This window comes from Garra rufa, chromosome 7 (genome assembly GCF_049309525.1).
Source record: "Garra rufa chromosome 7, GarRuf1.0, whole genome shotgun sequence".
Classification (NCBI taxonomy): Eukaryota; Metazoa; Chordata; class Actinopteri; order Cypriniformes; family Cyprinidae; genus Garra; species Garra rufa.
The window spans coordinates 26596870-26611366 of NC_133367.1; the positions used below are offsets into that span (position 1 = coordinate 26596870).

At 33.6% G+C, this 14497-nt stretch overlaps 1 protein-coding gene across 1 annotated transcript in view; it reads right to left on the reverse strand.

Moving 5' to 3' along the window:
- Positions 1 to 3915: 3915 nt before the first annotated feature.
- LOC141338068 (rab GTPase-activating protein 1-like) overlaps positions 3916 to 14497 on the reverse strand; it is a 32167-nt gene continuing 21585 nt past the window's right edge. Inside the window, exons 10-12 of the mRNA XM_073843636.1 lie at positions 10355 to 10521; positions 7716 to 7842; positions 3916 to 4076 (exon numbers count right to left, since the gene is read on the reverse strand). Of these exons, the coding sequence (XP_073699737.1) occupies positions 3916 to 4076; positions 7716 to 7842; positions 10355 to 10521 (455 nt within the window). The remainder of the gene's footprint in view (positions 4077 to 7715; positions 7843 to 10354; positions 10522 to 14497) is intronic.

The following is a 14497-nucleotide window of genomic DNA, read 5'->3' on the forward strand; positions in this document are numbered from 1 at the left end:
AAAACAACAGCACAAATATGAATAACATGCTAAAAATGTAGCAAAATCGAAAAAGAATATGATCCATTTAGGTCAATAGTATTTAGAGAATGATTCACTTCAGCTGAAATGAAAACTAAAAGGCTTTGGAAGATGTTTAGAGGGCATTGAAGATTAACCAGATACACTCTTAAAAATAAAGCTGCTTTAAAAGGTTCTTCACAGCGATGCCATAGAAGAACCATTTTTGGTTCCACAAAGAACCATTCAGTCAAAGGTTCTTTAAAGAACCATCTCTTTCTTACCTTTTTATAATCTGAAGAACGTTCTTTAGCCACAAAGAACCTTTTGTGAAACAGAAAGGTTCTTCAGATGTTAAAGGTTCTTTATGGAACCATTTAGACAAAAAAAAAGGTTCTTCTATGGCATCGTGAAGCACCTTTATTTTTAAGAGTGTATGTAGACATAAATATAATATTGTATAATACAACTGCGCAAAATGATGCAAGTGAGTAAATGAACTCCCTAGTCAGAATGTGTGAATATGCTCTTTCCATAAAAACATGGCAAAACATGGACATGGACAGTGATCTAAAATAAATCTCAATAGCGAACTTGTTTTTGTTAAATTATATGTATATTACATACAATTTATTAAGGTCATTGCACATTGAGTCCGAGTCGCACGTTAAAAAAATAAATACAACCTTATGTTGTGTCAATCACATTTTACATTTTACTGTCTCCGAAACTTCCATCCATCATTAAAAAAAAAATTGGATCAGGTTCGATTTTCTGCATTTCCGTATCTGTAGCCAGCATTTTGATAGGAGAGGATGACAAATACAAATGATTATTTTGCTTATCGATTAATCGTCGATTATTTCACCATTTAATATTCTAACACTTTTTTTGTTAAATTATCCCTGGTTTCACAGACAAGGCTTAAAGGTTGTATCAGCGATTTCTAGCCTAAAACATAAAGTGTCAATTTCAGCTGACCTTTCTTCACGATCCGCTCGCTGCCTGCCCCATAAATTGTCTGTGAAAAAACCGCGTCTCTCTGGTCAGCCTAGGGTCCGAGATATGTCAAAAAAACAATCGGCGCTATCAACTATTCCACAGATAATCAAACAGTGTTCCAACCAATCAGCGTCAGGGGTTTGGTGTTGTGGACTTTCCTACTGGTGCAGGGATGTGAGGGAGGCGGAGCGAAAGTCCACAACACCAAACCCCTGACACTGATTGGTTGGAACACTGTTTGTTTATCTGTGGAAAGGTTGGTAGTGCCGATTGTTTTTTTGGCATATCTCGGACCCTAGGCTGACCAGAGAGACGCGGTTTTTTCACAGACAATTTATGGGGCAGGCAGCGAGCGGATCGTGAAGAAAGCTCAGCTGAATTTGACACTTTATGTTTCAGCCTAGAAATCGCTGATACAACCTTTAAGGCTAGTCCTAGACTAAAATGTAAGTCTGAGCTGTTTCAACTGAAAGAAACTTGCACTGACTGATCTTAACATATATAAGTGGCTTTATTTTGTCTCAAGATGCACACCAGTAATGTTTTTCTTCTAAGCAGGTTTATAAAAAATTACTTAAATGTCCTAATTGAACTATGGTTTATTCCTGGCTTAGTCTAAGCCTGTTTGTAAAACCAGGCCTATGTGTTTAATAGGGTTGCAACAAATGATTATTCTGATAATCGATTAATCTAATGACTACAACGATTAATCGACTAATCGTCGGTTATTTCACCACTTACTATTCTAACACTTGTTTTTGTTCAATTGTGTTTAATAGGGTTGCAACAAATGCTTATTTTAATAATCAATTAATCTGATGATTACAACGATTAATCGTCAATTTTTTATCCACTTAATAACCTAACACTTGTTTTGCTAAATTATATATTTAATAGGGTTGCAACAAACTATTGCTATTATTTTGCTAATCGATTAATATAATAATTATTACAACTGTTAATCGACTAATCGTCGATCATTTCACCAATTAATATTCTAACAATAAACTCAACTACTGTTTTCTCACTGCTGTCATTTTTGCTGTGTTTATTTCGTTATTGAGAGGAAAGCATACAGCATATATTTACATATTCATCTGAACGCTGCTCTCAGCAGTGTCTGATTCAGTTGTGTTTGCACTCCAAATCGCAGTGTGTTTACTTTAATCTGCATCTAGGAGAGCTGAATTACAATTTTACACTACAGCGCCACACTGGTCAAGCCACGTTACTGCAGGCCCTTACATTAGGTCATATTAGATCAGATCAGGTCATATCATATCAGAAACAACTATTTGACAACAAAAATATTTGTCGACAAACTTTTATTGTCGACGTTCTCGACAATGTTCTTAATGTTTAAAAGACAAAATATAAATTTTAGTTTTTCCGGTTGTCGTTTACTAAATATATTACTAAAAATATATCTTTTGTCCAAAGACAAGAACTATGACTACAGGTGGCCGCACATGTAGTCATAGTTTTTGCCTTTGGACAAAAATTAATATTAACAATATTTTCATGATATTTTGCAGGCCAAAAAAGGTAAATTATATGTTGATCAACATAGCAAATGTACATAACCAACTTGGACCAATTACGAAAACCAAACGGGGAAATCTTTAGCAAAATTCCTGTTTGTGTGAATTCTTATTAAAATGATTAAAATGACAGAATAACTTGTAAAATAACGCAAGCTCTATCAACCATGGTCACAGAGTTAGAAATCCACCACACTACAGCTATTAAGAGAATTCCGGATCTACTTGGCCAAAAACTGAAACCACTTTTTAATAAATATTTATTATTTTATTAAATAATATAAAATAGTTTTGTAAGACTTTTGAACTTGTAATATATATAGTTAAACAATAAAACTTAAAGAAAATATTAAATTTAATTATAAATTTAATTATCCAAATGTATAGTCCTACAAAGCTATTATTGTCATAGCGTGAGGTGTAGCATATATTTTTGGCCACTTTTCTCTTTCAGAACAAAAACTAAAATGCCGTTACTGGCCGTCAATTTTTGGCTGTCGAAATTTCAGCGCATCCCTGATTGTAAGCAACACTTTCACAAAATTTTGCTGACAAAAAAAATGATTATTGATAATAGTGTAGCTCAAATAAAACTTACTTTCAAAACAAGTGGCACGCGTTAAGTATTAGTTAACTCCTGTGTACTTCGGTTCAAAAAGGTAGGGTAGGGTAAAAAAAAAACTACAAAAATCATCCAACATCGCTGTTTTACCTTTTTTTGTAAAGGCTGTTTGACTTTCTTCGCACATTTGCTTTGTAAACACTGGGTTGGTACTTTCGCCTTCACCGTGAGGGACATTTCCAAAGTGACTACTTAATGAGCTAAGTTGTGGACGCTGAGCTAGTGCGAAATGAGCATTTGTGGTTAAAGAGTTTATACATTTTAATATATTTTTTAATTTGTATTTTTTTTTTAAATGACGATTGTTTGCTAGATAAGACCCTTATTCCTCAGCTGGGATAGTGTAGAGCCCATTTGAAGCTCCATTGAAACTGCAATTTGGACCTTCAACCCCCATTGAAGTCCACTTTATGGAGAACAATCCTGGAATGTTTTCCTCAAAAACCTTAACTTCTTTTTGACTGAAGAAAGAAAGACATGAACACCTTATCAGGAAATTTTAATTCTGGACTGAACTTAGGAAATCTATGTTGGGAAATCTTTTGCCTGATCTTGTTCATTCCTATTAAAATAAATGGGTTTTGCCCGTAAACAATGGTAAATGTAACCACACATTTACTGTAAAAAAAAAAACACTGGCTCCATCAATTATGGCCATATGTTGAGCATTCTGCCACACTACAGCTGTTGTCACGCTTTGACAGTAACATTTAAACATAACAAATCAATATTAAGAACTAAGTGACGCAATCAGAACCCAGAGTCTACGCTCTGAGCCTCAAAGTACATCCTGTCCTGTCGTCGCCGACTGCGAAAGCATGTACGTTGTGGGCAAACATCATTCCAACAACTCCCCGCAGGGCAGCACTTCAGATAACTCCATTCGGACATGTTAGGATGCTGCACGACTCCTTTGAAACACAGCATTCAGGCGAAATGACAGAATCGTCCTTGCAGCATCCAGAAGACTGAGGTGAGTTATACGGCAGACGCACCTGCATTAGTCAGGGCCGCGGAGTGCCAAGATTACTGTCACGCCTTGAGGTGATAAAGAAAATGTCTTGGACTTAATGTCCGCAAAGGTCATTAAGAGCCGACCAGCAGACTCACTGCCCTCCGAGCTCATATCTCAAGGTCTGCGTCCACAACACCGCCGTCTGTAAAGACGTTTGGAGGAAATGAACGGCAATGCATCTGGTGGCATCAAAAAGATAGCAATTACAGCAAGTTTTAAATCTAATGATCTTTAAATAAAGACGAGAAATGGTTGTACAACTGAAAAAGGGGATGAATTTATGGGTCACCAAACTGAACACTGCTTTTTGAGCCCATTTACAATGTTCACAACCTCCAGCGAGAGCCTCAAATGGCGTACGTTTTACAATCCCCGATGTGAGGTCTGGAACACAGTGGTTTCTTTTGAAATGCTTTAAAAGGGCTTCTTTTTACATTTACTGCACAAGTACCTTGGCAACGTTGCAAGGAGAGAGATTGAGATAGGGAGAGAGACAGAGAGACTGAGAGAGAGAGAGAGACCAGCCTTGAGCAGAGCCTCTGTCGCAAGGTGACATGGCGGTTTGGTAGCAGATGTGGGCGGATGAATCTTCTTTCCCATCTGCCTCCCCGATAGATCTCAGAAACGGTAGAGAAAACTGGCGAGGGCGAACGCTTCCAAAAACAACAATGACTTGCTTGTACAGCCCAGAAATCGAGGCTTGGAACAAACCGCACAAACCAAAAGATGAGATTCGATGAGAAACGGCTGAATAAAAAGGAATCATTCATTTAATTTGCAAAAGGTCCACAGAGAAGCTACACACGGCACATTTTAATTTATTAAATGTAGTGGTTGGTGTTTAAGAAATTAAGGATGCATGAAAATGTGTGACCCTGGACCACAAAACCAATCATAATCTGAAATGTTGAATGTTGAATAAAAAGCTTTTCATTGATGTATGGTTTGCTAGAATATGACAATATTTGGCCGATATACAACTATTTAAAAATCTGGAATCTGAGGATGAAAAAAAATCAAAACGCTGAGAAAATCATTGTCCAAGTGAAGTTCTTAGCAATGCATACGAATCTAGTAAAAATTAAGTTTTAATATATTTACGGTAGGAAATTTACAAAATATCTTCATGGAACATGATCTTTACTTAATATCCTAATGATTTTTTTTTGGCAAGCTGAGTTGAAAGAAAAACTGCCGATATAGACTCAGTGATACATTCTCTTTAAACATTCATATAAAAATACATATTCAACTCATTTATGAGCTACTAAAGTTAGGGTAGTCCTATATCATTCATGTTATCAAATATGGGACCTGACTATGTGGAAAAACGAATTGCTTAGCCTATGGAAATCTTGCCCCTATTGTACGTAACAAGACGCATTTTATTCCAGCTCTGTTTTGCAAACATATGGAGTTCCTGTATTTATGCTTTGAAAAATGCAAACATCCGCTAAATCTGGCAACCTTCAACATCATCTAAATTACATAACTAGCCATGCCCTCAATTCCCACTAAGGAGTTAAATCACGTGTTATGTATATTACTAATATATAAACTACTAGTCAAAAGTTTTTGAACAGTAAGATTTTTAATGTTTTTAAAAAAAGTCTCTTCTGCTCACCAAGCCATTTATTTGATTTTGACGTACAGCAAAAACAATCAATTTTGAAATATTTTACTATTCAAAAGGACTGTTTGCAATTTGAATATATTTTAAATTTTAATTTATTCCTGTGATTTCAAAGCTGATTTTTTTGCATCATTACTCCAGTCTTTAGTCACATGATCCTTCAGAAATCCTTCTAATATTTTGATTTGCTGCTCAAAAAACATTTTATTATTATTATGTTGAAAACAGCCGAGTAGAATTTTTTCAGGTTTCTTTGATGAATAGAAAGTTCAGAAGAACAGCATTTTTCTTGTAACATTATAAATGTCTTTATCATCACTTTTGATCAATTTAAAGCATCCTTGTTAAATAAAAGTATTCATTAAGTATTTAATATATAATATATATATATATATATATATATATATAAAAAGATAAATGCTGATCTTTGGATCTTTCTATTCATCAAAGAATACTGAAAAAATTTACTCGACTGTTTTAAATAATAATAATAATAATACTACTACTACATGTTCTTGAACAGCAAATCAGCATATTTGACTGATTTCTGAAAGATCATGCGACACTGAAGACTGGACTAATGATGCTGAAAATGTTGCTTTGCTCACAGGAATAAATTACATTTTAAAATATATTCAAATAGAAAGCAGTTATTTTAAACAGTAAAAATATTTCAGAATATTGCTGTATTTTGGATTAAATAAATGCAGGCTTGGTGAGCAGAAGAGCAGAGAAAACGTTAAAAGTCAAACTGTTCAAAAACTTTTGACTGGTAATGTACTAAACCATTTTTGCAGGTGTAAGAACATTTAGGAAGACAACATTTGTGCCATAACGGACGCCTCGCAAGCAAGCAGCCCTGCAGATAAATAGTTAAAAAGCACAATTATCACACCGTTCACGGATATTTGGTAGTAAGTGATAAGTGATATTCAACATGCTACTCAAACCCATGTAATCACTACTCCATGTTATGTGCAAAAATCAACTGAGCAGAACCAAAGAACACAGAAGAAGAGAAAAAAAATCAGCCAGTTCCAGGTGGTCAGATGACACACAGAGCCCGAGAGCCAATACCACTTAACCAAATTGGAATCCATTCTTCTGAAATGGGTGCTGATAACCACTTGAAAGCCGCCAGGGTTTCACATCTCCAGCTTGTGGCACCCTGTCAAAAACACAGGCCGCCTCTGCTTCGTGAAAAAGAGAGGCGGCTGAAACACTTCACCTAGAGCTCCCGGCCGAGACTAAATTAAAGCTTGCGATGGATTCGTGCTGCCAAACCTCAGGCAGGAAAACGCAAGGGGAGCGAATGTTGATCATGTTAAAATTTGGTGGGGGGAAAAATTCTGGACGGATGATCTTATTCACTTGATGTGTTAGCACTGACATATAAAGGGGGAAAAAAACTGCAAAACAAATGGACCTGCTACAGCTTTGCTACCAAGGCAATCTGTTCTTTTTATGTCCGCATGTATATACATACACTTGCTCTCACTGTGAAAAGAGATCTGAATAAAATGAGAGATGGTAATTTTTCCAGTATTTTGTGAGAGTGGATGAGGCTAAGTGGGCTTAAGTCTGCAAACTCAATGGAAATGAAATTACCTTAACAGGTTCACTCAGTATCTGCTCATAAAAATAAATAATAAATAAATATTTCTGTAGAAAAATGTTAAAAAGTAAAATAGATAATACATTTTGAAACTTTTTATTATTAAATATTTAACAATTAAAATAAATAAAATATTAATATATATTAATGTGATTTTTGCACAAAAACTTTACCATACGTGTAGAATAAGGTTCCTTGAAAGCAGTTCACCTCAAAGGAGGAGCCCTCAAAATGGCAACAAACATAAAACACAGAAAAGCACTCTGATGAACTAGACGGTGGCGTACCTTCCTCTGGTTCCTCTTCCTCTGTGGGAGACTGCAGGCGGCCACGTGCTCCTGCTGCACATTCTGTATGTTTCTGCAGGCTGACCACTTCATACATGGCATCTCCTTGGCTGCCCTTCCCTGTGCCCTACAAACATATAGAGCAAACACACACTGTAAACAAAGCAGCATGTCAAAGCCATAGAGATGCATTACAAATACTGTGCAGGTACATCATCAGGGTCACAGTATGCAAAAAAAAAAAAAAACATCTATTTCTACATTTATGCATGTATGTTTTCTTAACGCTGTATCAGCAACAATGGTTACTGTATATTCATAGCAACATTAACAGTATCATTTCAATACATCAATCACAATAATATAAAAATTTTTAAGAAGCAATTACTATACAAAAACACAAATAAAAACAATAGAAATTATTTTAAAAAGGCCTTTTACACCCAAAATGCACTGTACTGCATATGTGCATATATATATATATATTTTATAAATAACTATAGAAATTAATATTTATAATATATAATATTATTTTTTTATTTTCTGAATGCAATGCGTTACAGATTTGCATGTGAAGAGATTAACAAATTGATATAAATATATAAATAAATGTATACACAATAAAAAGCACCAAATTTTTTTTTTAGAAATCATACTTGAATATTACATACATATGTTTTTTATATATTTATAATTATATTTCATTAATGTAATGCATTACAGATTTGTGTGCATTGATTTAATTCAAACTATAGAATTTCATTTACAAATATTAATATAATTAATCATTATTGTAAATAAATTAATATATAAATAAATAGTTGCTATTTACATTTTCTAAATGTAATGTGACCAACTTGTAAAAGAAAAAAAAAAAACAATATATATTAAAAATTCCAAAAAAGATAGAAATCTAATTATAGAAATCATATTTATGTAAATATTACGTTGGTAAATATTTATATTTTATAAATGGAATGGGCTATAGATTTTTGTGTGCATTTTAATTAATTAATTTAATTATGTAATTTAAACTAAAAATAATTATTAATATAATTATTTATAATAAAAAATATTATATTAGTTGATAGTTACATTTTCTGAATGTAATGTTACCAAATTATAAATATAAATAAATATATAAATATATATTCTTAATTCTAACTATAAAATATACAACATAATATAGAACGAAATTAATCATTATGTACATATTAAAATATTATACAATTGTTTATATTTATACGATATATAAACATACACACACACACACCCAATAAATCATTTAATAATACTAAATATACAAATATTAAATTAAATTAATAGCAAATATTAGTATTTTATGAATGCATGAATGTGTAATAGATATCAATACATACAAAACAATAATTAATACACATATATGTGTGAAACTTATATGCATTACTATATTCAGTAATTTAATGTGTCATAGATTTGTAAAAATAAAATAATTAATTTTATATACACATAATAAATATTACTTTAATATAATTACAGAAATAATTATATAAATATATTATATTTGATAGATTTGTACACACAACAACAGCAACAACAACTATTACATATATATTTGTTCTTTTTTATTATTTATGAATTTTATAAATATTAATACATTAACTTGTACAAAGAAACGCATTAAGAAATATTAAATATTTATATGCATCACTATATATGCAATAAATATTACTTAAATATAAATAACTACGTAGAGAACAATAGCTATGTAAATATTATGTAAATAAAGAAATATAACAAAGGTCATATGGGGTGAATAAATTACAGAATTCTCCTTTTTAGACAAACTGCTCAAAGTCTGCAGCAAGAGAGTCGCATTCAAAGTTAGCTTCACCTTCGCCACCGCTTGAGGGGAAACGACAAATACATAATTACACGCACGGGAGGAAATGAAAACAAGTGGTGATAGAAAAACAGCCCTTTGATGCGTTCGGCGGAGATTACACCTGTACCGCTGCGCTTCCACTAACTCTTACAAACATTTCTATTGACACCGCTCCCCTCGTGCCATGTGGCTCTTATGTAAACCGCCGTTTCCATTTTTAATTGCAAAGTGGAACTGTACTACAGGCGAAGAATGATGTTTACAGCCAGAATAATTACACGCTAATTCCTCGCACCTAATGAGCAGCGTAAACAAATACGAAATAATAAAACAACGTGGCGAATGGGCCGGGCCTATCGCTAACGCCATAATATTATCTTTTAATTAGCTTTTAACTACAGCCCAGGCATTCTTTCTCTCCGCGATAAGATAACTACGGAGGCAATCAGGCAGAGATGCAGGCTGCAAGCTCTAATTACTTGAGCATGATAATGAGCGCCGGGCCTCTTATTAAGCTACGAATTATACAAAGCCTCCATTTGCCGCTTCACAGCTTCCAGGAGTTACTGCTCCCATTCACCCTTCACAAAAGCTCACTTCCTTCCTCAAGGTTTGTTCTCCAATCTGTGCAGCCGCTACATCGCTGTCTATAACTGTTCATAGGCAGTTCACAGGCTTAGTGAGAAATGGGTGAATCTCACGAAGCCTGTCGAGAAGGTTTCTAGGTCGATATGCAACAATAAGAAATTCGATTGTAAAAGCCTATCAAATTTACCTGTTTGAGTTTGAGGTAAAACGTTTCAGAGAAGGCCTTCCTGCTGAAATACCAGAACCTCTCGTTAGCCGGATAGACCCGAACTAGCGCCTCCATGAGGAACCGAACGGGTTCTACGACTTCGGTCACAACCAGGTCCACTGCCACCGTCATGTACACCTGCTTGTCTGGAGGAGAAAGAAAGATCACGGTTTAGTGCTCAATGCTAAGGATTTTTTCAGGCCAGTGGTTTAAATCGGTACATTTATAATTTTATCATTGTTTTTGGCCTATATTTCCTTGTATTCTGATTTTAAAAAAAGCTTATTGACACCACAATTTTAGATACCAGTTACATTTTACAGTTCTCCATTACATTTTCAATACCACGGCAAATAACTACTAGCCTAACAAATAAGTTCAGCGATTATTAAAGACAAGTGGAAAGTCAGTGAATAAGAACAAATGAACAAATTACAAGCAACAGCGCACAAGTAAATGGAACGAAGATGACAGTGATTTATGTTTTTAGGTTTGTGTATGGAAGCCAGTTTCTGCCACTTGATAACAAATAAAAAAGGTAATTGTGATCTAACAATTCTGACTTTTTTTCTCACTATTGTGAGTTTACATCTTGCAATTCTGACTTTTTTTGTCAGAATTGTTACAAAATTACAATTAAATTTTTTAAATCACAGAATTGCATGTTACAAACTAGCAATTCTGACTTTTTTCCTCATAATTGTTACAAACTAGCAATTCTGAATTTTTTCCTCATAATTGTGATACAAACTTGCAATTCTGACTTTTTTATATATCAGAACTGTTACAAACTTGCAATTCTGTCTTTTTAAATCTCAGAATTGCGTTACAAACTTGCAACTTTTACTTTATCAGAATTGCGTTACGAATGTTGATTCTGACTTTTTAAATCTCAGAACTGTTATAAACTTGCAATTCTGACTTTTTTTATATCAGAACTGTTATAAACTTGCAATTCTGACTTTTTTTATATCAGAACTGTTATAAACTTGCAATTCTGACTTTTTTGTCAGAATTGTGTTACAAAATTACAATAAAAATTTTTAAATCACAGAATTGCATGTTACAAACTTGCAATTCTGACTTTTTTTCCTCATAATTGTGTTACAAACTTGCAATTCTGACTTTTTTCCTCATAATTGTGTTACAAACTTGCAATTCTGACTTTTTTTCCTCATAATTGTGTTACAAACTTGCAATTCTGACTTTTTTCCTCATAATTGTGTTACAAACTTGCAATTCTGACTTTTTTTCCTCATAATTGTGTTACAAACTTGCAATTCTGACTTTTTTCCTCATAATTGTGTTACAAATTTGCAATTCTGACTTTTTAATATCAAAACTGTTATAAACTTGCAATTCTGACTTTTCCTTGCAGTTTTTACTTTTTTACTAATTTAATTAAACTTCTGTTGTTTTTAATTATATCATTTTTATATATTTTTTTAAAATAAATTATTCAAAATTAATTATTCAAAATTCACTTAATATTTCATTGACAAGGCCGCCTGAAAAACTGGTGACAAGAAAACATTGATTTTGAAACGCAAAAAAAAAAAAAAAAACAATCCCCTGAAAATGCGTTATTGACAAATCCTAATTTTTACATTTTATATAATTTATGGTATAATAAAAGTTAAAAATTTTAATTGAATAACGTCCGACGTTTATATAAATGTTGTGTTTTACACTTTATATATATATATATATATATATATATATATATATATATATATATATATATATACCGATGACAAGAAAACATTGATTAAAAAAATTAAATCCCCTCACAATATTTAAATTGTGTTATTCATTGACAAATCATATTCCTTAATTTTATGTAATTTATTGTATAATCAAAATGTACAAATTTATTTTTTAATTTATTTATTTTTTTAAGTATTATTCAAAATTCTGTTAATATTTGACTCACAAGGCTGCCTATAAAACCTACGACAAGGAAACATTGATTTTGAAACAAACAAACAAACAAACAAAAACAAAAAAACAAAAGCCCTAAATGTAAGGAAGTCAGATTGGTCCAATTTGGAACAGATAGCAGTAATGGTCTCTTTATTTAATGACTCAAATGACTAGAGTACTAGTAATCCTAATCATAGTCTGTGTATTGTTGATTTGGTATGAGGCCAAACTGTAAGCAGTGCATCTCGTAACTGCAGCTTTAATGTTCTGTTGTGAAATTATATGGAGTTTACTTTGAAATTTAATTCCAGTCTGGTAGATTCAGATAACCACCTCGGTTTAAACAGTGTTTAATTCAGCGACCTGAACGAACTGAGTTTTTCATTTCAAGTCTACACTTTATTACACTCACAGTAAAACATTTCACAGACCTCTGCGTGGTTTTGTGTCTGTTTGGACGTCTCAGTCGGGCCCACCACAGATCTTCTATTATTTACCTCCCCATCTTCCTCACTGCCATCTTTTCTGACCTGACACTATCGTAATTGGAATCTATTTTCAGCGTTTCCGTCATAAATCTGCAACTGTTGCCGTCTTTGTTTCCTGTTAATTGAAATAATACAACCCCTTTTTATGGTTTGGACTGCTTTGTGATTTGTTTCTCTTAGCAGTCTGCTTTTTTAATAATTGTAGGGCTCACCTGAGAGAGAATATCATGAGATCAGTTCTCAGAATGTGACATCTTGCTACAGTTGACTTGAGAAATAACCTGAGCTGATTTAAGTCTTAGTTCAGTGTAAAAGTCATGAAATGCGACACTGAATTTGAAAAACAGTATGCAATGGGAAATAATGTAGGCAGGACTTGTTTTTTTCTGCTTGTACTTGACTAGAATGTGAAAAGTGGGTTTATGATATTACTGGTTAACATTTTCTCCACCCAAATGTCTTTAACTGCAGGACTTGACAATAAGGACTGTCGATTGCTGCGTCTCTGGCAACGTGCAAGCCCGCATTGAGTTCTCTTTCACATCTTGCGCTTTAACAGACAAATACAGCTTGCCAGTTTGAACATTTAAGTGATTTTAAAGCATTCAAGCGCAAGAAGATGTGAAAAACAACTCAATTGTTATTACTAACAACTAATTGTGTTGTGTGTGTAGCGCTTTTATAGAGAGCCGCTTCTCAGGCAGCGTGCAGGCCTCGAATTGAGTTTCAATACGGACAAATGCATACAAAAGTATGTCAAAATACCCGTCTCGGCATGTATCCTCAAACACTCAGTTATGTATTAAGTAGTGGTGGGCCGTTATCGGCGTTAACATGCTGCATTAATGTGAGACTCTTATCGGGCGATAAAAAAAAATATCGCCATTAATCTATTCTCAAAGTTTGGTTGGGAGCTGGGTCTATACTACGCAAGCTATGATGACTTTCACCTTGATATTTTAGCGCAGATGTATACCTAGCCGAATTGCACTGTAGGGGCCGAGAACGAGTCTTCGAACCTGTGTGTATGCCTACTGTGAAATTACCACATCAAACAAGACGTGCTAACATGGATGCAGCTATGAAGTCGCTGGGTTTGCTTCAGGGCAGGTGCGTTGCTAGACCCTTTTTACTGGGGCACGTGCGTGAGTTATAATTTACTTTGATAAACCATATGCAACAACTGAATTGACGCTTCTAAAAGCAAAGCAGTTAATCGAAGACTATACTTGCAGATATCCATGCCCACGCGTGTCTGTGTATTTAACTGCAACGCGCACGTCGCGCAGCCTTTTACGCAGAAGTACATGCAGTGCAGGAATAGTTGGTTACACAAGTTTGTATAGTTAAACTGCTTGACAACTGCATTTACAACACAACTGTGATGCATTTTGGAAACAGGAGATGAGTCCCTGGTCTAATGCGCCACCTGGCTTGAGAAACCTGTTCTCAAAGATTTACTTTTAGTCATTATTTGGGTAGCACACATATTCTGAATGCCTTCGGCAGAATTCAAATTAGCCATTTTAATCTAGATTAATTCCAAGATTACAGTGAGATTAATCTAGATTAAAAAAATGTATCTATGCCCACCACTAGTATTAAGTGAACATAAACGGATATATATTTAAAAAAGAAAAATTTAAGATTAAGATTTGTCAATGATTAACACATTTGAAATATTTTGAGAATATTTTTGTTTTGTTATGTT